Here is a 27,166-nt window from a genome sequence, read left to right as displayed (position 1 = left end):
TGTCAATGATGACATATAGATGGGGAACATACACATGAAAAGATGTATAATGTCACTAATCATCAGAGAAATGCAAATCAAAACCACAATGAGATATCACCTCACACCTGTCAGAATGGCTATCAAAAAGACAAGAAGTAACAACTGTTGGTGAGGATGTGGAACAAAGGGAACCCTTGTGCTGGGAATGTAATCTGGCATAGCCACTATGGAAAGCAGCATGGAGGTTCCACAAAAAAACAAAACAAAACCTAAAAATTAAAGTACTATACGATCCAGTAATTACACTTCTGGTATTTACTCAAAGAAAATGAAAACACCAACTTGAAAAGATATGTGCACCCCATGTTCACTGCAGCATTATTTACAATAGCCAAGATATAGAAACAACCTAAGTGTCTACCAACAGGTGAATGGATAAAGAAAATGTGGGGTGTGTATAAGCGTATATACATAATAGAATATTACTCAGCCGTAAAAATGAATAAAATTTTGCCATTTGCAACAACACAGATGGACTCTGAGGGCATTATGCTAAGTGAAATAAGTCAAACAAAGACAAATACCATATGATCTCATTTTGGTAACAACAACAAAAAGACCAAAAAAAAAAAAAAACAAACAAAAACAAAACCAAAAACCCAAAATCAACCAAGCTCTTCACAAAGAATAGACTGGTGATTGTCACAGGTGGGGGATGAAGGTGGGCAAAATGGTTGAAGAGAGTTAAAAAGTACAAACTTCTGGGGCATGAGGGTGGCTCAGTCAGTTACGCAATTTTGGCTCAGGTCATGATCTCACAGTTCATGGGTTTGAGCACCACGTCAGGCTCTGTGTTGACAGCTCAGAGCCTGGAGCCTGCTTTGGATTCTGTGTCTCCCTCTCTCTCTGTCCCTCCCCTGCTTGTGCTATCTCTCCCTCTCTCTCTCTCTCTCAAAAATAAATAAACATTAAAAAAATTTTTTTAAAAAGTACAAACTTCTTGTTATAAAATAAATGTGATGGGGATGTAGTGTACTATGTATTTGAAAGTTACTACGAGAGCAAATCCTAAAGAAAAAGAAAAAAAATCAGTAACTATGTATGGTGACAGATGTTAATGACTTATTGTAGTGATCATTTCACAATATATAAAAATATCGAATCATTATGTTGTATGTCAATTATTCCCCAATAATCAATATAGAGTTGTGTAGATTTTGTGGGTGAACTGTATAGTATGTGAATATATCTCAATAAAGCTGTTATAAAAATCAATATAACGTACTTCATCGATAAAATTAAAAGGCCCATTTCAATAGATGCAGAAAAAGGCATCTGAAAACATGGAATATCAATTTATGAAAAAAACTCTCAGGAATCTAAGAATAAAAAAAAAAGCTTCCTCAACCTGATAAAGGGCATTTACAAAAAACTATAGCTAACAGAATACCTTAATGGTGAAAAACTAAAGTCTTTCTCCCTAAGATCAGGACCAAAGCTTCTATTCAAATTTTGCTGAAGATAACAATGAAAAGAAATAAATAGTATATAATTAAAAAAATATGTTTTTATTCTCAGATATGTTTATGTACATAAAGAAATTTTATAAATGTACAAAACTATTAGAGCTCGTAAGTTTTTTTTTTTTTTTTTTTTAAACCAAAGTGCTAACAGAGTATAATGGGAAAAGAAACCTTTTCAGCAATAGTGTTGGAACAACTGGTTACCTGTACGGAAACATAAATTTGGGCCTAGGCATCTGACCATTAGTTTATTTGAGATGAGTCATAGCCTAAATGCAAAAGTAAAACTTAACAAAACTTCTAAAAAATATATAAAAGGCTTTTTTAAACCTTTGTTTAGGCAGAGATCTCTTAGAAACCAAAAACCCAAAATAGACATCATCACAAGTAAAAACCTTTCCTTATCAAAGGCTATCTTCAAGAAAATGTATAGACAATTTCCAGACTACAAGAAAACATTTGCAATGCATATGTGACAAAGAACTTTGTAGTCAAAACATATAAAAAACTCAAAAGTAAGGTAACAACTTTTAAAATAGGCAAAAACCTTAAATGCAGATTTCATAAAGAAAGATACCGAATGGTTAAAAAGCACATAAAGAGATGCTTGATATAATTTGTCACTAAGGAAATGTAAGTTAGAATCGCAATGAGATGACACTGAAAATAGGCCAAAATTTTAAGAACTAACAACATTAAGTATGTACTAGCAAGATTGTGGAGCAACTGGAACTCCCACAGATTGCTGACAGGAGTGTGTAAGAGTACAACCACTATGGAAAATGGTGTGGTATTCCACTTCTAGGTATTTACCCAGCAGAAATGAAAATGCATATATACCCAAAGACCTGGCAGGAGCTTAACTTACAAATGCTAACTGGAAACCCAAAGTCTATCAACAGATGAATAAATAAAAATTATAGGATATGCACACAATGAATATGTGCAACAATAAAAAGAAATAAACTATCTCACATGCAGCAACACTGATATATCTCAAAAACAATACACTTAGTAAAAGAAGTTAGCCACAAAGGAGTTTGATTTCATTTGTATGCCTTTCCAGAACAGGAAAAAGAAAGCCATAATGACAGAAAGCAGATCAGTGATTACCAAGCACCAAGGCTGGTGAGAAACTGACTGGAAAGAGGTACAAAGACAATTTTGATGGGTGTGGATTACATGAGTACCTAGATTTGTCAAAGTCAACAAACTCTACATTGGAGAACTCTACATTTCACCTAAATACATCATACCACAATGAAGAAAAAAGTCTATAGATATAGGTAGGTATGCATAAAGAGGATATTTAAGCCAAATTATTAACAACAGAATTATAGGTATTTTTCCTATAATTTTAAGATTTTATTTAATAAATTACCATTACTTATATTTAAAAAAAAAAAAAAATGAAAAAACAAGTTAAGCTCTCAAGGAGAGCCTCATCGAAAAGGTGACATTTGAACAAAGACCGAAGGAGATAAGGGAGCTAAGTGTATGGATATATGTGGGGAGAGGAAACCTGAGGTGTAAAGAGCCCTCAGGTTTTGAGAAGTGACATGACTGACTTACATTTTAATAGGATCACTCTGGCTAGAGTATTTAGAATAGACAAGGAGGCAAAGGCAGAAATAAGGATACTAATCACAGAGCTAGTACAGTAACTCAGGTGAGAGATGATAAAGGATTGGTTCAGGGTAAGCAGTGAAGTTAGAGGTAGTCAAATTTTGAAGATTTGTAGTTGGACTGGATGTGAGATGTGGGAGAAAGAAAGGACAAGGAAGGGTTTTGGCATAAAAACTGGAATAAAGTATCTATTTACTGTGACAGAGAAGACTATGGGGTCAAAGAGGGGTTCTGGAAACAGCAAGAGCTTGTGTTTGAGTAAAACTGCAGATATAAAATTGGTAGTCATCACCAAGTAGAGGACATTTAGAACCACAGATAGTGGGAGCTTACCAAGGGAATATGTACATAGAGAAAAAAGAGCTTACAAAAATGGGCTGTATAGCATTTCAGTGTCAGGAGGTAAGTTCTTAGCATAAACTAGAAATGAAGGTCAGTAATACCCTCAAGTGCACTGTGAAACTATTTTTAGAAACTTAGTGGGATCTCAAAAAATACAATAAAAAAGCCTTTTCTATTCTTTGCTTGAATGAATACTCTGAAGTTTTCATTGATTCTGTAAGATGAAATGGACACCTTTGATTACAATCTGAAATTGGAAACTACTGAGTGATAACCATCATTCACTGTTATTCTAGAACTATATTGCTATAATCCCATGGGATCAAGCTTCTCCAACTTTCAAGACATTTGCTGATAAATGTAAAACAACACATTTAGATTACCTACTCCCAAATAGCAAAAATCATCTACTACTGAGGAACTACATTTGTGTCCTGAATAAGACTCATCAGTCATCAGATGATGCTACAAGCATGTAAGGCAATGATGTACTACATAGCTGTCTGATCCTCAGATGGTACTTTGGAGGCTGATGATAAACTACAGGTCTGACAACTCACTTTCCATTTCAAGATATTTCTTGAACTTCTTCTTGTTGTGACAGCAACCAAATTGATTAAACCTAGTCATGGGATTTGACACTATAGCCAGCAGACTTCTATTTGTTGATTGCTATTGATTTTCTTTGATACCTCATTTAAAAATCAATAGTTGGAAAGAAAAATAGGCTTAGTTTACACATACTGAAACATACTACTGTATGCTGGAGGAGGCCCAGGTTTGGCAAGGCTTTGGCATCCAATTATAAGAAGAGCTCTTAACAGGTGAAAGCAAGGGCTTTAGATCGATACGCAGTTTTCTTTCTCAATCAAAGAAAGTGGCTATAAATTAAGCTCATCAGTATTATTTTCAAAGCTTTCTTGAAGCAAACAAGTTTAAACTTTTTGGGAGGGCACAGGGTCTTCCTTAGATATACATTAGCAAGGATATATCACTAAAGTTTTTGTTTTCTTTTCTTTTTAAGGATATTTAAGGTACCTGGAGTTCATCCGGGCTTTTATCTTTTTGGCTTTTTTTTTATTTTTCTGCCTCTCGTCTCCATCTTTCAATGGTTCTGGTAGAGCTGCACTTTCAACCACAATGTCAATAATATACTTCTTTAATGAAAGATGCTCCTGCAAGATAAATAAATGATAATAACATTGATGATGGTTAAAGAATAACATAGCATTGCTACAGACTATAGTGAGTATAAAAAAGTATATAGATAAAAGTAAAGTAATATTTACGAAATTCTGTTTTTCACAATTCCTTTGGAAAACACTGAAGAAATGTTTTACTTAAGATTTTCATGGACTTATCAAACCTTTCCTGTACATCAACTGTTATAAATGCTAAGGATACAAGGACATATCCCTATCCCTCACAACCACACAGCATTAAGAGGTAAAAAAAATGTATATGTATATGTAAATATACATATGTATATATGTGTGTGAGTGTGTGTGTGTGTGTGTAGATACACACACACACACACACACACACACACACACACACACACACAAATCTATAATATCCAGTAGTAAGTGTCGATTAGAAAGATGGGATGCTATAGGAGCCCAAAAGGGAAACAAAAGCAATGTTCACTGGGGGTAAAGGGGAAAGGTTTCAAGAAGGAAGTACCATGTCTGCTATCTCTTGAAGAATGGACTGAATTTGAACATACAGATATTAGATATATGTGTGTTTGTTTGAGCTGAGTGTTGGGAAAGGTGGCAGAAAGGAAAAATTAAAAAAGGCATTTCAGAACACACAAAAAGAGATGAAAGTAGAATGTGGTTACTGGAAACAGCGATGTGGTTTGGCTGGAGCGCACAGATTCTGGCCCCATGTCCCTCCTTATCAATGTTAGATTTTACAGCCCATTACTATAATCATTTCCTTGCATGTACACAGCATGTACATTCCCTTCCCCTCTCTTCTTTACTCATACTTGCATGGCAAAATCCCAATTCTAAATCCAACTCCCACCCTACTCTGTGCCCATACCTGGCCAGATTAACGTGGCTGTAATTATGAACTGTGTTGACTACTCTTACTTTAAATTTATGACATTACAAATGTCATACTCAAATGGCCCCTAGTATTGCCAGGCAATTAGGGAACCTTAAACTATTTTCTCTACACACTCTTTTCTAGAAATTGTTTTAGATCTTCTCCTCAAATTTCTAACACCTTTAGCCCTGTAGATCACTTCCTCTTTCCTGACACTTTTTCTTCACTAGGCTTCCAGACATTACACTGTCCTCCTAACTTACCAGCTGCACCTTCTAAGTCTTCTTTGTTGGATTCTTTTGCTCTGCATGAGCAAATGTTGGAATATCCCAGAGCTATATACTTCTCTATCCAAACTCATTCATCAAGTGCAGTGACTTGAAATATTATTTATACACAGGCAATTCCCAAATTTTTAGCTCTAGCTCTGACCTCTCCTCTGAACTACACTCCTATATCAAACTGTCTACTACAAATTTCCACTTAAAGTATTTCCATCATAAGCATTTCCAAAATAATCGTCCACAACAAAATGCTTATGTTCCCCACATACAGTTACTCTTCCCAGAATGTTTCCCATTTCAAATGCAACTAGAAAAAAATAACCCAGGTCTCAAATCAAACAAAAGCAATAATATAAATAAAGATAATCCTCTTACCATATCTTCTAAGGATACATGGTATAAAGCAAGTCATATGTGAAATCATTATCCATGTTACCATTTTTGAATACTTAATGCATGATCAGCAAAGGGCTAACCTGAACACATTATTTTCTATAATCATCACAATACCATAAAACAGGTGGTAATATGTTTACATTTTACAAGATACTTAATAATGGTTCAGAGAGGTTTGGTATTATGTCCACAGCCACAAAGCTCAAGGTCAAACTAGCTGATTTCACAAGACCACGCTATTCCCCTCCCCCAACACTGCCGATGTAGACTGAGTCTGACATGTTAATTTCTATTTCTGCACCAGGAAAAAAGAATATTCCAAGTGACACCTTCTACTTTATGGAAGGTCCAATTATACTATTTTAAGTTATATGTAAATGTAATTTACATATCTAATAGAATCCACTAAAGATCACTATACACAAAGGTAGACACTATATAGAAAATCTTGGACTTTATGTAGAACTATCAAAAATCCTATCTTCTTAAAGAACAATACATCTACACACATGAATTATGCATTCATGTTAATGTTAACATTTTCAAAAATCTCAGAACTAAAAACAAATGAGAATATATTTTTATTTGACTTAGTTTTATCTTTTTAAAAAAACTTTTTTTTAAATTTATTTTGAGAGAAAGACAGAGCACACCAGTGGGGGAGGGGCACAAAGAGAGACTCCTAAGCGGGCTCCACACTGCCAGCGCAGAGCCTGACGTGAGGTTCTAACCCACAAACCGCGAGATCATGACCTGAGCTAAAGTCAAGAGCCAGATGCTTAATCAACTTACAGTTGATTAAGGTGCCCAAAAGTAAGTTCTATCCTAATACAAAATCAGTATGTGTTAATTATAGAATATACAAATAAAAATTAAGAAATAAAAAATCACATAAAATACTAACACCTAAAAATAATTATATGAATATATCCTATGTTCTTTGTGTGTTTTTATATGTGGGATATGCCATTTATAATATTTTATAAATTTTTTAAATTTAAAATTTCAAATACATTCTATTAAATAATATTCTACAACATAATCTAGTGGCTATCAGTTATTCCATTTCATGAATATACCTAATTTTACTACTTTATTGTTAGATATCTAGATAACTTTTATTATCAATATTATAAATGCCAGTGCAACAAATATTCCTACAGTTAAGATTTTAAACGCATAATCTATTTTCCCTTTGATCAAATCATAAAAATGAAATTCCTATATCACAGAATACACATATTTTTAAGGATTTTTATAAGTATTCCCAAATTGAACAACCAAACTGGGAATTAATTTACATGCCCACAAGTGATTTGCCACTACCTAGTGTTTCTATTTTGTTTGTAAATCTATCAATTCGTTGGCTGAAACACTGGTGTTAGTATGTTAGACCATTTATATTTTGTCCTCTGTGACTTAAAATGTGTCTTTTGTCCAGCTTTCTATAAACAGATTTCAAGTTTTTATACGTTTCCGTCTAGTGATTTGCATTATATTTTAGCTTCTATAAGAAACAAATCAATTTTGGGTGATAAAAGAAACACACTGTGGGACGTGACAGAGGATAATTAATAGTTATTTTTCCATTAAGACTATGGAGACTTTATACAGGAAGGTACTGAGATGGCTTCTGAAGATAGAAGGTGTATGTAAAGGTTTTTCAACACTAAGGAGTGGCTGATGAAATTATGGCATATTTCCATGAGGAAATATTAGTCATTAAAATCCTTATAAACAAAATTGGAAGTAGATGAAGGCAGTGGCAGCAAAATTTTAGATTCTCTCTAGGGGCATCTGGGGGGCTCAATCAGTTAAAAGTCCAATTTTGGCTGAGGTCATGATCTCACAGTTGGTGAGTTTGAGCCACACAATGGGTTCTGTACTGGCAGCTCAGAGCCTGGAGCTTGCTTCAGATTCTGTGTCTCCCTCTGTCTCTGCCCCTGCTCCCTCATGCTCTGTCTACCTCTCTCAAAAATAAACAGTAAAAAATTTAGCTTCTCTCTAAATTATCATATAAAACAGAAAAAGCGATTATATATCAACAGCAAAACCCACAGAAAATATTTACAACAAAACAAGGTGACAATGTATCCCCCTAAACCCCACACCAAGTAGGTAAGGTCAAATTACCAACACATCAGCAGAGTTTCAGTGTCTTTGAAGGAGAAATCAAGGGAAACAAAAAGTGAATAATGAACTTCACATCAGAATTCTAGAAAAGGAACCATTTTCCATTGGAGAATTTAATAGGCCAATTTGAGAAGAGCATCTAAAATGGAGAGAAGTTTGCCCACTCCGAAGGCAGTGAAAGAAACAGCTGCATTAAGGACTTAATACTTTGGTGAAGGCTAGTCCCAATGAACTCTCAAAACTGAGCCATGGGAAAACTGCTGCAAAAGGAATTTAAATGTGACAACTAGAGATAATAAAGATAAAGGGGGAAAAAGTGTAGACAAAAGAAGAGCAAGGAAAGAGAATAAAGAAATTTCAGAAATCAAGTTACTCTATTTTATACAAAAATAACAGAAAAGGAGCTCCAGGAAATTTGAATACCTATGCCAAATCAAAACTGAATCTAAAAGTCTTATAAAACCAATTCCACCCTAAAAGTATCAAGGCCAATAGCCAAAATTATTTTTAAAAAATAGCTAAAATTAGGAACAATACAAACAATGAAAATACACCAAAAAACATGCACGGGCTAAATCCAAATTTTACTCTCCATTTCAAAACAAGCTAAAACAAATTTTTCAAGGGGTATAAGGCATGAGAAAACAACACAACTCACCATCTTAATAATTTAGAATTTAGGTCATGAGATTCAAAGAAGATTGAAAATGAGGGGCGCCTGGGTGGCTCAGTCGGTTAAGTGGCCAACTTCAGCTCAGGTCATGATCTTGCGGTCCATGAGTTCGAGCCCCGCGTCAGGCTCTGGGCTGACAGCTCAGAGCCTGGAGCCTGTTTCAGATTCTGTGTCTCCCTTTCTCTGACCCTCCCCCGTTCATGCTCTGTCTCAAAAATAAATAAACGTTAAAAATTAAAAAAAAAAAAAAAAAAGAATACTCTATGCAGCAAGAAGAGGCAAAGAGTTTCCCAAACAGAAGTTAAAGAAATTCATCACCATTAAGCCAGCCTACAAGAAATGTTAAAGGACATTCTTTGATGGAAAGGAAAGACCATAAGCAGGAATAAGAAAAGTAGGTAGCACAAAAGCAGTAAAATTAAGTACATCTATAAAAATCAGTCAAGGGATTCACAAAATAAAAAGATATAAAGTATGACACCATACATTTAAAAAGTGGTGGGGAGAGAAGTAAAAATTAAGTGATTTGAGAATGGGTTCAAACTTTATAGATGGCTATATGCATACTATATTATACATAAACCTAATGGTAACCACAAATCAAAAACTGTTAATAGATATACAAAAAATAAAGAGAAAGAAATCCAAATACATTACTAAAGAAAGCAGAGCACTGTGAGAGAAGAGAGCAAAAGAAAGGAACAGAGAAAAACTGCAAAGACAACCATAAAGCTAGTAAAAAAAAATGCTAATAAAAGTACATACCTATCAATAATTACTGTGAATGTAAATGGAAATACCAGTTCAATCAAAATACATAGGGGGACGGAATGAATAAAAAGCAAGACCAATCCATATGCTGCCTGTAAGAGACTCATTTCAGACCTGAAGACACAAGAAGATTTAAAGTGAAAGTATGGAAAAGTGTTCATCATGCAAATGGCATGAAAAGAAAGCCAGGGTAGCAAAACTTTTCCGGGACAAAATAAACTTTAAAACAAAGACTGTAAGAAGAGACAAAGAAGGATGCTATATGATCATAAAGGAAACATCCAACAAGAATATATAACAATTGTAAATATTTATGCACCCAATAGGAAAGCACTCAAATACATAAAGCTACTATTAACAAACATGAAGGCAGTAATCAGTAGTAATTCAGTAATAGTAGGAGGCTTTAAAACACCACTTACATCAATGAACAGTTCATCCAAACAGAAAATCGACAAGAAAACTGGGTTTGAATGACACACTGGACCAGATGGATCTAATAGATATATTCAGAACATTCCATCCTAAAACAGAACACAATTTCTTTTCCAGTATACATGGAATATTCTTAATAGATCATATAAGGCCAAAAAACAAGTGTTAACAAATTCAAAAAAAGGCAGTCCTATCATCCATCTTTTCTCACCACAATGCTATGAAACTAGAAATTAACCAGAAGAAAAGTTCTAGAAAGAACATAAATACATGGAGGTTAAATAACATGCTATTAAGCAATGAATGGGTCAATCAAGAAAGCAAGAAGGAAATCAATAAAACATGGATACAAATGAAAATAAAAACACGACAGTTGAAAATCATAGGGATGCAGCAAAAGTGGCACTAAGAGGAAGTTTATACCAATACAGGCCTACTCAAGAAGCAAGAAAAATCTCAAATAAACAACTGAACTTTATATCTAAAGGAGCTAAAAATAAAGTAAGTAAGTAAGTAAGAAAAAAAACCCAAAACCAGTAGAAGGAAGGAAATGATAAAAGATGAGAACATAAATAAATAAAATAGAAACTAAAAAAACCACAGAACAGATCGATGAAACCAGGAGATTGTTTTTGAAAAAAAGAAAAAGAAAAAAAAAAAAAAGATAAACTTCTACCCAGACTCATCAAAATAGAGCACTCAAATAAACAAAATCAAGAATTAAAGAGAGAAATAACAATCAACACCACAGAAATACAATTATAAGAGAGTAATATGAAAAAGTATATGCAAACTAACTAGGCAACAATGAAGAAATGGGTAAATTCCTAGAAATATATAACCTACCAAAACTCAATCAGGAAGAAATAGAAAATTTGAAAAGACTGATCACCAGCAATGAAAGTGAATTACTAATAAAAAACTCCCAACAAACAAAAGTTTAGGACCAGATGGCTTGACAGATGAATTCTATCAAACATTCAAAGAGACTTAATATCTATTCTTCTCAAACTATTTAAACAATAGAAGAGTAACATTTCAGTTTCATTTTATGAGGCCAGCATTATCACCATATCAAAACCAGATGGCAACACTAAAAACAAAGAGAATGACAGGCCAGTATCTCTAATGATCATACATGCAAATATTCTCAACAAAATATAAGCAAACCGAAATCACCAATACATTAAAAAAAATTATTCACCATGATCAAGTGGGATTTATTCCTGGGATACAAGGGTATTTCAATATTCACAAATCTATCAATATGATACATTAAATCAACAAGAGAAAGGATAAAAATCACATGATCATTTCAACAGATGCAGAAAAAGTATTTGATAAAGTGTAATATCCAGTCACAAGAACTGTCAACATAAGAGATTTACAAGATACATACTTCAACACAATAAAGGTCATCTATGAAAAACTCACAGCTAACATCATACTTGATGGTAAAAACTAAGTGCTTTTCCCCTTAGATCAGGAACAAGACAAGGATGTCCACTATTACCAGTTTTACTCAACATAGTCCTAGAAATCTTAGCCACAGCAATTAGACAAGGAAAAGAAATAAAAGGCATCCAAACTGGTACAGAATTAAGCAAAACATTCACTACTTGCAGGTGACATGGTATTCTATAGAAAACCCTAAAGACACCATCAAAAAACTCCTAGCAATAATAAATGAATTGATTAAGGTCACAGGACACCAAATCAATACACAGAAATCAGTTGCATTTCTATACACTAAAAATACAGTAGAAGAAAGAGAAATTATGAAAACAATTCCATTTATAACTGTACCATAAATAACAAAATATCTAGGAATAAACTTTACCAAGGAGGTAAAAGACCTGTATCCTGAAAACTATAAACATTGATGGAAGAAATTGAAGATGATGCAAACAAAGGGAAAAACATTCCATGCTAATGGATTGGGAGAAAAAATATTGTTGAAATGGCCATCCAAACCAAAGCAATTTACAGACTTAATGTAATCCCTATCAAAGTATCAACAACAGTTTTCACAGTACTAGAATGAATAATCCTAAAATGTGTACGGGATCACAAAAGGCCCCAAATAGCCAAAGAAACTTGAAAGAGAACAAAACTGGAGGTTTCATAACCCCAGATTTCAAGATAAACTACCAAGCCGTAGAAATTAAAACCGCATAGTATGGCACAAAAATAGACACATAGATCAATGGGTAAGAATAGAGACCTCAAAAATAACCCCAAACCTATATGGGCAATTATTTTCCACAAAAGAGGCAAGAATATGCAATGGGAAAAAGACAGTCTCCTCAACAAATGGTGCTGGGAAAAGAGTACAGCTATATGCAAAAGAACAAAACCAGACCACTTACTTCCACTATAAACAAAAATAAACTCAAAATGGATTAAAGAACTAAATGTGAGACCTGAAACCATGATAATCCTAGAAGAGAACATACACAGCAATTTCTTTGACATTGTCTGTAGCAACATTTTTCTAGATATGTCTCCCCATACAAGGGCAACACAAGCAAAAATAAACTACCAGGACTTTATCAAAATAAAAAGCTTTTGCACAGCAAGGGAAACAATCAACAAAATTAAAGGCAACCTTACAGAATGGGCCATATCTGATAAAGGGTTAGTATCCAAAACAGATAAGGAACTTACACAAGTCAACACCCCAAAAACAAATCCAATTAAAACTTGGCAGAAGACATTAACAAACATTTCTTCAAAGATGACATACAAATGTCCAACAGGTACATGAAAAGATGCTCAACATCATGCATCATCAGGGGAATGCAAATCAAAACCACAGTGAGATACCAACTCACACCTGTCAGAAGAGCTAAAATAAAAAATACAAGATATAAGTATTGGAGAGGATACAGAGGAAAAGGAATGCTCATGTACTATTGGTGGGAATGCAAACTGGTGCAGACATTGTGGATAACAGTATGGAAGGTCCTCAAAAAATTAAAAATAAATTACCTTTGATCCAGTAAGTGTACTACTTTATGTATTAACCCAAAGAATATAAAAACACTAATTCAAAAACATATATATGCACCCCTATGTTTACTGTAGCATTATTTACAATATCCAAATTATGGAAGCAACCCAAGTGCCTATCAACAGTTGAAATGATAGAGATGATGTGGTGTGTGCATGTGTGTAATATTACCCATATGAAAAATGAAATCTTGTCATTTGAAACAACGTGGCTAGATCTACAAGGTATAATGCCAAGCAAAATAAGGCAGTCAGAGAAAGGAAAATATCTTATAATGTCACTCATATGTGGAATTTAAGAACCAAAACAAATGAACAAAGGAATAAAGAGACAAACAAAAAACCAGACTCTTAAATACAGAGAACTGGTGGTTATCAGAGGGGAGTGGGTGGGGCGATGGGTGAAACAAGTGAAGGGGCTTGAAAGTACACTTAACATAAGGAGCACTGAGTAATGTATAACATAAGGAGCACTGAGTACTGCTAAATCAGTATATTGTATACCTGAAAATAATATAACACTGGATGCTAATTATAATGGAATTAATTTTAAATAAGATTAAAAGAAAAAAGTTCAAAAATTTAACAAAATAAAAACTTAAGAGGTAATAAAAAAAACAAGCCTTAGAAAACTAAAATGACTAGAAAGACATAGACATAAGGACTAGTATTAACAATTACAAACTTACAGAACTAAGACTAAACTGGTAGTTAAAAGCTAAAGAAAATAGTATATCATGGCTGTGCCTCAGATTTTTCACAGTACTACTATTGAAAAAGGTGGAAAGAATGGGGAAAACTTATGAACAAAATTTTAAACTGTTCTCAGTAATTACATTGGTAGTAGGAGTAGTGGTAATGTCATTCTAAACCAGTTTGTGTGTAATGTGGGATGAAGTAAAGGAGATTATGGATATTATAATTGTATCATTCTCTGTGTCTTCGATTCTCTGAATTTTTGGTATGGAAGAAAGAGATACAGTTAAAATACAGAAGAGGTTAAATAAAATGCCTATAGTCCTAAATTTAAATTTTAAGAATTCATGAGCCCATCATATTTAAAGAAAAAATAAAACATATGCACACACACATAAGTATATATGAGTGCAAATACAGAGTTCATATACAGATCACATACATTTTATTTATTTCCTAATTCTGTTCACAATGACCTACTCAATAGTAATTAGCAACCCTAATATACCATTTCTTTTTTTTTTAATCAGGGGAAAGCGGGAACACAGTCCCCCACTACCACAAATTATGCAGTCGAGTTTCCCACATTTGGGGAAATCGCAGAGGTCAGCACATCCCGAGTGCAGTGGATAAGCCTCGCCCTGGGAAAACCACCTTCCTGATCATGGTATCTCCCCTGCCAGGTTAAGTATGCTAATATACCATTTCTTAAAAGTAACAAGGACTTCCAGTGACATAACTGATCATAAGGGTAAAAAAATTGCCATACAAAGTAGCAGGATAACTATCAAATTCAACTAGGCCCCTCTTATAGCTAGAAATAGCCTGACTGAATTCTAATCAATAGAATATGAATGCATGCTCAGTGTTTGAAGGTCCATTCACTTTATTCCTCTTCAGCAGACTGGAACACTCTAACACAGCTCTGAGCCTGAAGGAGAGGGCATATATTACAGGATGACAGAGAAAGATGGGTCGCTGAAAAACCAAATGGCATTTGATTCCACTCATAAACTGGAATCAGAAAAAAAATAAAAAGAATCAGGCCTATAAATACACAGAACAAACTCATTGTTAACAGGGGGAGAGGGGTGAATAGATGAAGGGGAGTAGAAGATACACACTTCCATCGCTTCTCGGCCTTTTGGCTAAGATCAAGTGAAGATACACACTTCCAGTTATGAAATGACTAAGTCACAGGGATAAAAGGCACAGCATATGTAATAGAGCAAATGATATTGTATTAGCCATGTAATAGGACAGACAGTAAGTAGTTACATGTGTGGTGAACACAGCATAATGCATAAATTTGTCAAATCACTAAGATCTACACCAGACACTAATATAACATTGAGTGTCAACTACACCCAAATAAAATAGAAAGAAGGAAAGAAAAAAGGAAAGACAACATGGAATAAATCTACCCTGAATACTTCTACTGTTAACATCAGGGCAATACTGTAAGAAATAAAATTCCGTGTTCTCAAAATCATTGTATTTTTGTTGTCTTTATTAAAGCAGATTAGTCTTCTACTCGAATGAAATTATGTAAAAAAATTACATATATACCTATAAATATCTTTGTATACTTATATGTGTATATGCATATGTATAAAGAAAATAAGGCAGGAGGAGGAGTTTAGATGGCAGAGGAGTAGGGAAACCCTAAGCTTGCTTCATCACTCAAACGCAGCTAGATAAATATATAATTTTGAACACCCAAGAAATCGATCTGAGAACTGAGAGAGCAAAAATGCTCAATTAGAGGTGAAAAAATAGCCACATAGTGGAGGGGAGGAGCTGCAGACAGTTGATCTGGGGAGAGAAGAGCTGTGGGTGCTGTGATGGGGAGGGAGCCCTGACTGCCAAGAGAGGGGCGAAAAAGAAAGACTGAAAGTGCATATGGGGAATTGTACAAGAAAAACTTGCCCAAAACCACTGACTGAGGAAGGGAAGGAGCTGAACACCACAAGTTTTTATAAGCAGAGGAGCACAAAGTCTGAAGTTCTGGAGGTGTGCACCATCTCCAGGATTGTGCCTGGTAGGTTCAGTGGTGCTCCCATGGGGAAGGAGGGCAGAGACCCGGTAGAGGCAGCATGGTCTAAGTATCCCTGGGGTCACATGGGAAGTAGTTCCCCTGCTTAGAGTGCATTTGGGAAAGGTGGCAAGGTCTCTCCGGGGCAAAAGACCCAGTGGATGCCAGTGAACTGCCCATTCACTAAATAGGAACAGGGACTCTGGCTGAGAGCAGCAAGCCTCGGTGCCGGCTTTCTGCTGTGCTTTACCATGAACTCCCAGCTGCTGGGCAATTGTGTAACCAATTTCTGGGAGAAGCTGGCACTGGCCACAGTGTAAGATCCTCCCCCAGAGGACCAGTGCAGGTCCACACAATGGATCTCTAATAAAATTTGGAGTTTTGAAACCTAGCCATGTGCCTGAAATAGAACACAGGAATGATGTGCTGCCTGGCAGGCAGACAGCTCAGATGCAGGCAGGGTGAAGGCAAGGATCTGGCAGAAGCCAGGGACACGAAAGAGGTGATTGTTTGCTCTTCTACGAGGGCTTCCTAAAGAGTGGCAGGCGCAAGATCCCTGCTCTGAGGACGAGAAAGTGGGACAACACCATTTTCACCACACCCATCAGCATTGACCAACTTCAATGAGCAAATAAGTGCCATCAAAGTGGAAGCTGGAGCTGCTTACACCAAGTCTCCTGACCTGTGCTCTGCAGGCACATGTCCCCCTGAGAATCAGCGCAGTAGGTCCAACCCCTAGAGGACCAGCATAAACCCTTTGCACACACAAAGTCTACTGATCATAGAGTACTACAAAGTTTCAGCTCTAGGGGAAATAGGATCTAGCTTTTTTGGTTTTCTCCCACCTTGGGATACAGAAAAAGCAAGTTTTTAATTTTTTATTTTAAAATTTATTTTATTTTATATTATAAATACATACATATATCCACATCCACATACATATACATATACATGATCCAGATTCTTTTAATAATCAGACCAAAACACACCTAGGATATAGCTTCCATTTTTGCTTAGTTTTGTTTTTTTACCTTGAAAATATACCAAGACAGAGGAATTCATCCTAGAAGAAAGAGGAAGAAGTCATGGCCAGGGATTTATTCAGTACAGGTATAAGTTAAATGTCTGAACTTGAATTAAAACAACAATTATGAGGATGCCACCTGGGCTTTAAAAAAAAGCATAGAAGACACTAGAGAATCCCTTACTGCAGTAATAAAAGAACTCAAAACTTAGACCAAAATTAAAAATGCTATAACCAAGGTAGAAACCTGAATGGATGTCAGGACAGGGAGGACAGATGAAGCAGAGGAACGAATCAGTGACAGATAAGATACAATTATGAAAAACAATGAAGTTGAAAACAACAGAGACAGAAACATATTGTATCACAAATGTAGACATACAGAACTTATCAACTCCTTAAATTGTAATAACATTCGTGTCATGGGCATCTCTGAAGATGAAGAAAGACAAAAGGGGCAGAAAGTTTATTTGAGCAAATGATAACTGAAAATTTCCCTAATGTGGGGAAGGAAACAGACATCAAAATCTAAGAAGCACAGAACTGCCATTAAATTCAACAAAAGCCAGCCATCACCAAGACATATTATAGTCAAATTCACAAAATACACAGACAAGGAAAGAATCCTGAAAGCAGCAAGGGAAAAAAAAAGTCTTTAACCTACAATGGAAAATAGATCAGGTTTGCAGCAGACCTCTCCACAGAAACTCGGCAGGCCAGAAGGGAGTGGCAGGATACAGTCACCATACTGAATGGGAAAAAATATAAAGCCAAGAATCTTTTATACACCAAGGCTGTCATTTAGAATAGAAGGAGAGATAAATACTTTCCCAAACAAAAACAAAAGGAGTTCATGTCTACAAAACCTGACCTGCAAAAAATATTATAGGGGACTCTTTCAGTGGGGGGAAAAAAGACCAAAAGCAATAAAGACTATAAAGGACCAGGGAACATCACTAGAAGCACCAAATCTACAGGTAACACAAAAGCAGTAAATTCATGTCTATCAATAATCACTCTGGGAGTGCCTGGGTGGCTCAGTTGATTAAGTGTCTGACTTTGGCTCAGGTCATGATCTTGCATGAGTTCGAGCCCCATGTCAGGTTCTGTGCTGACAGCTCAGAGCCTGGAGCCTGCTTCAGATGTCTCCCTCTCTCTTTACTCCTCCCCTGCTTGGACTCTGTCTCCCTCTCCCTCACTCGCTCTCTCTCAGAAACAAAATAAAACATTTTTAAAAAATCACTCTAATGTAAATGGTCTAAATGCTCCAATCAAAAGACATAGGGTGTCAGAATGGTTATGAAACAAACAAACAAGACCTATCTACATGCTGCTTACAAGAGACTCACTTTAGAGCTAAAGAGACCTGCAGATTAGAAATGAAGGGATGGAAAACCATCTACCATGATAATGGACATCAAAAGAAAGCCAGAGGAGCCATACTTATATCATAAAAATTAGATTTTAAAACAAAGACTATAACAAGAGATGTAGGAGGGCATTATATCATAATTAAGAGGTCTATCCATCAAGAAGATCTAACAATTATAAACATTTATGCCCCCAAATTGAAAGCACCTAAATATATTAATTAATAACAACCATAAAGGAACTCATTGGTAATAATACAATAAGAGTAGGGGACTTTAATACCACACTTACTGCAGAGCATCTAAGCAGAAAATCAACAAAGAAATAATGGCTTTGAATGACACACTGGACTGGATGGACCTAACAGATATATTCAGAATATTTCATCCTAACACAGCAGAATACACATTCTTCTTGAGTGCACATGGAACATTCTCCAGAATAGATCACACAGTGGGTCACAAATCAGACCTCAACAAATACAGAAAGACTGAGATCATACCATGAATATTTTCAAATGACAACAATACGAAACTTGAAGTCAACCACAAGAAAAAATATGGAAAGCCCTCAAATACACAGAGGTTAAAGAACATTCTACTAAAGAATGTATGCGTTAACCAGGAAATTAAAAAACAAATAAAAAAGTACATGGAAGCAAATGAAAATGAAAACATGACTTTGAAATGCAGCAAAGGCAGTCTTAAGAAGGAAGTTTATTGCAATACAGGTCTACTTCAAAAAGCAAGAAAAGTCTACAATATACAACCTAACCCTATACCTAAAGGAGCTAGGAAAAGAACACCAAGTAAAGACTAAAGCAAGCATAAGAAGGGAAATAATAAAGACTAGAACACAAATACATGATATAGAAACAAGAAAGAACAGTAGAACAGGTCAACAAAACTAACAGCTGGTTTGTCAAAAGAATTAACAAAATTGATAAACCCCTAGCCAGACTTATCTAAAAGAAAATAAACTCAAATAAATAAAATCATGAGTGAAAGAGGAGAGATAACAATCAACACACAGAAATACAAATAATTATAAGAGAATATTATGAAAAATTATATGCCCCAAACTGGCCAATCTGGAAGAAATGGACAAATTCCTAGAAACATACAAACTACCAAAACTGAAACAGGAAGAAATAGTTACTTTGAACAGACACATAACCAGCAAAGAAACTGAATCAACAATCAAAAATTTCCCATCAAACAAACATCCAGGGCCAGATGGCTTTCCAGGGGAATTCAACAAGACATTTAAAGAAAAGTTAATGTGGAGTCTTCTCAAACTGTTTCAAAAAACAGCAGGAAAAATTCCAAACTCCTTCTACAAGGCCAGCATTACCTTGATTCCAAAACCAGACAAAGCCCTGACTAAAAAGAGTTATGGGCCAATATCCCTGATAAATATGGAAGCAGAAATTCTCAACGAGACAGTAGCAAATTGAATCCAAAGTGCATTAAGAATTATTCACCATGATCAAGAGGGATTTATTCCTAGGCTGCAGGTCTGGTTCAATATTCGCAAATCAATCATGATACACCACATTAATAAAAGAAAGGAGAAGATACATATGATTCTCTCAATATATGCAGAAAACCATTTCACAAAACACAGCATCCATTCTTTTTAAAGTTTATTTATTTTGAGAGAGAGAGCAGGTGCACAAGCAGGGAGGGGCAAAGAGAGGGAAAGAGAGAATCCCAAGCAGGCTCTGCACTGTCAGCGCAGAGCCCTAAGCAGGGTTCAAACTCATGGAACCATGAGATCATGACCTTGGCCAAAATCAAGAGTCAGATGCTTAACTGACTGAGCCACCCAGGCACCCCAATACAGCATCCACCCTTGATAAAAACCCTTAAAAAAGTAGGGATAGATGGAACATACCTTTACATCATAGAGGCCACATATAAAAGAGCCACAGCTAATATCATCCTCAATGGCGAAAAAGTGAGATCTTTTCCTCTATGGTCGGGAACAAGACAGGGATGTCCACTCTCATATTACTATTTAACATAGTACTGGAAGTCTTAGCCTCAGCAATCAGACAACAAAAAGAAGTAAAAGGCATCCAAATCAGCAAGGAAGAAGTCAAACTTTCACTATTTGCAAACGACATGATACTCCATGTAGAAAACCCAAAAGACTCCACCAAAGAGTTGCTAGAACACATGAATTCAGCAAAGTTGCAGAATATAAAATCAATGTACAGAACCTTGTTGCATTTCTATACAACAATAATGAAGCAGCAGAAAGGGAAATCAAGGAATTGATCCCATTTACAACTGCATCAAAAACTGTAAGACACCTAGGAATAAACCTAACTACAGAAGTAAAAAATATGTACTGCGAAAACTACAGAACACTTATAAAAGAAACTGAAGAGAACACAAAGAAATGGAAAAACATTCCATGCTCAAGGATTGGAAGAACACTGTTAAAATGTCAATATTACCCAAAGCAATCTACACATTTGCTGCAACCGCTATAAAAATACCATCAGCATTTTTCAAAGAGCTAGAACAAACCGTTCCTAAAACTGTATGCAACCAAAAAGACCCCGAATACCAAAGCAATCCTGAAAAAGAAAAGCAAAGCCTGAGACATAACGATCTTAGTCTTCAATCTATGTTATAAAGCTGTAGTCATTAATATAGTATGGTACTGGCACAAAAACAAACAGATCAATGGAACAGAACAGAAAACCCAGAAATGCACCCACAGTTATATGGTCAACTAATCTTCAACAAAGCAGGAAAGAATACCCAATGGAAAAACGACAGTCTCTTCAACAAATGGTGTTGGAAAAATGGAGGGTAACATGCAGAAGAAAGAAACTGGACCACTCTCTTATACCATACACAAAAATAAGTTCAAAATGGATTGAAGAATAAATTTCTAAGTGTGAGACAAGAAACCATAAAAATCCTGGAGAACACAGGCAGCAACTTCTTTGAGCTTGGCTGTTGAAACTTCTCACTAGACACTGGAGGCAAGGGAAACAAAAGCAAACATGAACTACTAAGACTTCATCAAGATAAAAAACTTCTGAAGAGCAAAGGGAACAATCAACAAAACTAAAAGGCAACCAGTGGAATGGGAGAAGATATGTGCAAACAACATATCTGATAAAGGGTTAGTATCCAAAATCTATAAAGAACTTATCAAACTCAACACCCAAAAACAAATAACCCAGTTAAGAAATGGGTAGATGACATGAATAGACATTTTCCAAAAAAGACATACAGATGGTTAAAAGACACATGAAAAGATACTCAACATCGCTCATCACCAGGGAAATACAAATCAAAACCATGATGAGGTACCACCTCATACCTGTCAGAATGGCTAAAATTAACAACACAATAAACAGCAGGTGTTGAACAGGATGCTGAGAAGGGGAACACTTGCACTGTTGGTGGGAATGCAAACTGGTACAGCCACTCTAGAAGACAGTATGGAGGTTCCTCAAAAAACTAAATACAGAACTACCCTATGATCCAGCAATGGCACTATTAGGTATTTAGTCAAAGGATACAAGAATACAGATTTGAAGGGATACACATTCCCAGATACTTAAAGCAGCAATATCAACAAACTATGGAGAGAGTCCAAATATCCATCGAATGATGGATAAAGAAGGTATGTGTGTATACACATACACATGTATATACACACATACATACACACATACACACATGGAATATTAGCGATCAACAAGAATGAAATCTTATCATTTGCAACAAAATGGAATGAGCTAGACTGTATTATGCTAAGCGAACTAAGTCAATCAGGGAAAGACAAATACCATATGACTTTTCTCATATGTGGAATTTAAGAAACAAAACAGATGAACATATGGGGAGGGGAAAAAGGAGAGAGGAAAATAACCAATAAGATACTCTTTACGACAGAAAACAAACTGAGGGTTAACGGAGGGAGCTGGGTGGAGGCTGATGGGTATTAAGGAGGGCACTTGTTGGGATGGCACTGGGTGTTATATGTAAGTGATCAATCACTAAATTCTACTCCTGGAAACAATTTTACACTGTATGCTAAGTAAGTAGAATTTAAATGAAAAATTGAAAAAAAAAGAAAGAAAGAAAAGAAGGCAAAACAATAAAACGTTCCCAGATTAATGTGATAGATTTTTAATTCTCTCTTTATAATAAGAATGTATAATAAGCAGAAAGTCTTTTTAAAAATAGCTATCATGAAATGATATCTGGAAATTGATTTCAAAATAGTATTTGGGAGGGATTCATTATGAATTTCATTATTATGGCTCAGTGATGACTACATGGAGGTTCATCATACTGTTCTATTACTTACGTTTTAGTTTCTCCATAATAACCAGTTCAGAAAAGAGTCACCTTGTAAGGAAAAGTTATTTGTACACATGAGTCTTAAAACTATTTGGCTTGCCAAAAGAAGTAAATGAAATCATAATATTCATATCCCTGAATTATCTAAGAGCTGAACTTAAAATATGAACAGATTTACAGACTAACATCTGCAGATTTGATCACTGAAGTGTGCGGCGCAAGTTTGAAATCTGTTATAAGGATGGGAGATAATATCTTATAAAAAAAAAGTAGAAATAATAAGGAAGTGTTTTACTGAAAGAAGAAGTGACATATTTTATTGACCCAATCATATTCCTACATGGCCCTCTTATGTCTGAGACTATGGGATGGACAGGGCAAAAGTTAACTGGCAATTACAATATGGTGAATAAATCGAGCCTCCTAAGAGTGCTGACCTAAAAGATCCAGACTCTCCTCGCTGAGTCAAAGAAGAAGGTTCTAATGCTCTTCACCCTAATTCCATAGCCCAATCTGTTGTGACAGGAAGTACACTAGCAGGATAATCTTGCTGCTCAAGGTCCAGCATCCAGTATATTTGAGCAATCCTTGGGCACCTGTGTACACAGGCAGGCAGCACTTCCTCTCACTCCAATCTATACTCAGCAGTAGTCCATTCCATAAAATTTGACTCTTTTTTCTTTCCCTACTTACTGCTCTAGATTCCTGCTATGATTTGAGCCTGCCCTGAACCCTAGAACCTAACGTTTGGGCTCTAATTCTTGATGACATCCTTTCTTAAAAGGAACTGGCCAAGATCAGGGAAATAGAGCAGTCTCATTTCCTTTTACTTGAAAATATTACTTGCTTCAAGTTACCTATAGCTCTGGCTATTCAAAAATGGAACTTTTCAGGTATCAGTATCCCTGATATCAGTATTAAGTGTTCTACTTAATATTTAGTAATATTTAATAACATGCTCCATTAAAAAATAATAAAGATACTAACTACTTCTGCAAAACTGCCATAAAGGAACACAGGTAAAAAAATATTTCTCTATAAATATATACACTGCAGACAAAATATCAGCAGTAGGGAATTGATTGTATAAATTATAGCGCATGCGATAAGATGATACTACACAGATTTGATCAATTTTAAATTTTTTTTTTCAACGTTTTATTTATTTTTGGGACAGAGAGAGACAGAGCATGAACGGGGGAGGGGCAGAGAGAGAGGGAGACACAGAATTGGAAACAGGCTCCAGGCTCTGAGCCATCAGCCCAGAGCCCGACGCGGGGCTCGAACTCCCGGACCGCAAGATCGTGACATGGCTGAAGTCGGACGCCTAACCGACTGCGCCACCCAGGCGCCCCAGATTTGATCAATTTTAAACAACAGTAATGATATTAAAAACATACACTGGATAATGTTACACGAAATTTCAGGATTCAAACCTATGCCATGTAGTTTATACATAAATAAGCATGTAAATTTATATATTCATGTATAAAGAGCAGAAAATACGTCAAAATGTTAACTAAGTATTACTTATTTTTTATCCAATTTTCTACATTAATATTTTAATTATTGCAAAATTAATGCTAATATGGAAATGCAAAGAAAAGCAAGCTTTTTAAAGAAAAGAGTGTTGATTTGTATAAGCTTATAATTGTAAGCTTATTAGTGCTGTGGAAGAATGAATGTAACTATGCAAAACTACACTCATCTTTTTAATCTCCTCACAGTTCTACTATGCCACAGTCATAAGAAAAAGCAAAATATACTCCTTAAGACACAGTATCTATGATTTACTTAGTCGTTTTCAAAATACAAAGTACTCAGGACCAAAAATCATCCCAAAGGCCCCTGAATCTCCTTCCTTTCTAACAGAAAAAGTACAACTCCTAATCTCATGGAATCCTGGCTCAATGCAAGTCCTACTCTCCTACTAACAAGTCAGAAGTGAGTCTAAGTTGGCCATTTTGGCTACTTGATAGTATTAATCCTACATAAGCATTAATAGGAGTCACTGTTTTTCTTTTAGGCATAGAAAAGCAGAGTGATGCAGTAGAACCAGCACTGAACTATGAGTCAAAATACCTACAGCAAGATAAAGTCTACAATTCATGACTGAATGACTTCTCTGGGCCTCAGTTTCCTCCTTAGTAAAATAAAGGGATTAGACAATAAATCCTAAGGTTCCCCCTTTTCTAATGCTGTAACTAGCCCAAAAGGTAATCAGTGATGGCTAATTATACACACACAAATTGTAAGTCTAATTTTTAAGTCACAATTGTGACTTATTTAAAAAACATTGCTACAATATGAAATACGAATGATGTATATAAGGAAACTAATACCTATATGGACATGATCTCATCAAAGTTTATACCCTTATTCTTTTAATTACCTTTTATGGTCTTTCTACCATAATTTGCTATATTAAATAATTCATACTGAGATTTATGACCTTGATGTTCTTTCACTCTTCCTAAAAGTTCTCATACTTCCTCATTTTTTAATAGAGAAATGAAAAAAATTAAGCTACAGACAGATTTATGACTTTTGGAAAAGAATGTAAAAGTTCTAAAAATAGGTTAAGCAAGAAAACATAAGTGACACAATAAAGAATTTTATTAAACTGCCATTTTTAGAACTCAAGTTATACCTCAGAATAAACACATTTCATAAAATGTGGTATATCAAAAGAAATAATCTGCTGCCCATTGTTCTAAAATATTACAACAAAGACATGAGAATATTTAAGGATGTTCTTTTTAGGATCAAAAGAGTTTAAACACGTCTCCTTTGAAAAAAATGGACTAAAGCTTCATTGCAATAATACAAATGTATTTGAAAATCAAAAGTCCTCTTTATTGAAATCCAATCTCATACTCAAGAAGCTTACTTATTTCTTTGCAGCTAAAAGTTTGCTTTCAAAGCAGGGTGGATACCAAGTTACAATCTAAATATATGAGGAATAAATGTAAGGGTTTTCATATATTGTTTGGAAAAACATTTTTCTCTAAACCCATCCTGTACTTCTTCAACTATGAATCTAAAATCCAACGATACCAGTCTATTCTAAAACCAAACAATGTTTGTTCTTATATTCTTAAAAATATTATAAGGCATTCCATTCTTTTAAGCCTACGTGGCAGAACAACAAATAAGCTAAATAAGGAGGCATTTTACAACACTTCCTCACCGCCTTCTACAAAAACTGGGGAAAGGTGGAGGCTTCTTTTTTTTTTTTTCTGGATGATGATAAGGGTAAGAAAAGTGAGGGGTGAGGGGGTAGTAGAGGAATGGAGAATGAAGGAAGAGAAGAAGAAGAAAAAATTAGAAGAGAAGAAAAATTAGGAGAAAAAGAAGCAGATGAACGGAGGAAAAAAAAGAATACTCAACTAAAACAACATGGTATTTTTAGACAGCACTCTACCATATATTTTGAATACCAATACCACTCTTCAATATGATATATTGAAAACAATAAATTGTAATTAGCTCATTAACATTTAGTTTATTAACATTTAATTCAATAGTTACTATATAAGGGTTTATGCTAACTGCTTAAGTTAAAGAGGTAAGATTCTCTGGGTGTCAGAGTTTTACCAAGAATAACACCAAAACAATCTGCATAAACTATTATTCTGACTGGTATCACTCCAGAAACTGTTCAGCAGATTATCCTCCAGAATGAGTTCAGAGGAAAGATGATTTGTAATTAGTGATTTGTAAGATGGAATTTGCCATATCAAATAAAGTATCTACAGATATTACCTAAACACTATTCAAAAATAAAGCACCATATAAAGAACTAGTTCAGTTTTAAAAATGAGTGTGTTTAGAGATTCATGAAACTCAGACAGCATACACTGAAAAGTTAGGCTCACTTGACATTCATCTGTGCTTCCCTGGTGCCTGGACTAATGTAAAGTGCACAAGCAGGTGCTGAAAAATGCTTAAAAAGATAAGAAGTTTGAGAATTCTATTACATTTAAGTAAAACTTAAAAATTTGTCAAACAGTAAATTTAATAAAATCTGAAATGTAATGCTTTTTATCAAAACAATGCCTTTTGTGACAGCATCCATTTTGAAAAATTAAACATAAGACAATGACAACTTTTAAAACCTGATAGACAATTTTAATTAGACAAAAGATTCAACTCCACCAAGGTCCCTTTCTACAGGTATAGGACACACTTCTATTTTTATCTACTATAGTCTATGTATTACATTGTCTCAAGTGACAAACAAGAAAAATGAAGCTAATGAAATACTGTGAAACAGACACCACGCCAAAGAGAAAAGGCCATCTTCTGATAGGATGATAGCCGACCATCTGTCCCCCTGCCACTCAGTGACAATTACAAATACTCCATCAGTTTTCCTGTAGGTAGAGATGATAAATGGGGTAAAGACTTCTTTTGTAGATTCTGATGTTCTTTTCTGATCTAATCTGAGGTTTAACAAATGACTCAAAGGAAA

General features: G+C 35.1%; 1 protein-coding gene and 1 non-coding gene across 2 annotated transcripts in view; both read right to left on the bottom strand.

Moving 5' to 3' along the window:
- SCAPER (S-phase cyclin A associated protein in the ER) overlaps positions 1–27,166 on the bottom strand; it is a 512,156-nt gene that overhangs the window by 304,986 nt on the left and 180,004 nt on the right. The window contains exon 19 of the mRNA XM_040492187.1: positions 4,512–4,648. Within this exon, the coding sequence (XP_040348121.1) occupies positions 4,512–4,648 (137 nt within the window). The remainder of the gene's footprint in view (positions 1–4,511; positions 4,649–27,166) is intronic.
- Positions 14,456–14,620, bottom strand: LOC121042133 (U1 spliceosomal RNA). Its single transcript, XR_005795994.1, has one exon. It is a non-coding gene; the product is annotated as a U1 spliceosomal RNA (small nuclear RNA).

The sequence above is a fragment of the Herpailurus yagouaroundi genome, unplaced genomic scaffold (genome assembly GCF_014898765.1).
Source record: "Herpailurus yagouaroundi ecotype Mexico unplaced genomic scaffold, PumYag 184, whole genome shotgun sequence".
In the NCBI taxonomy this organism is placed as follows: Eukaryota; Metazoa; Chordata; class Mammalia; order Carnivora; family Felidae; genus Herpailurus; species Herpailurus yagouaroundi.
This window is presented reverse-complemented; position numbering and strand designations above follow the sequence as displayed.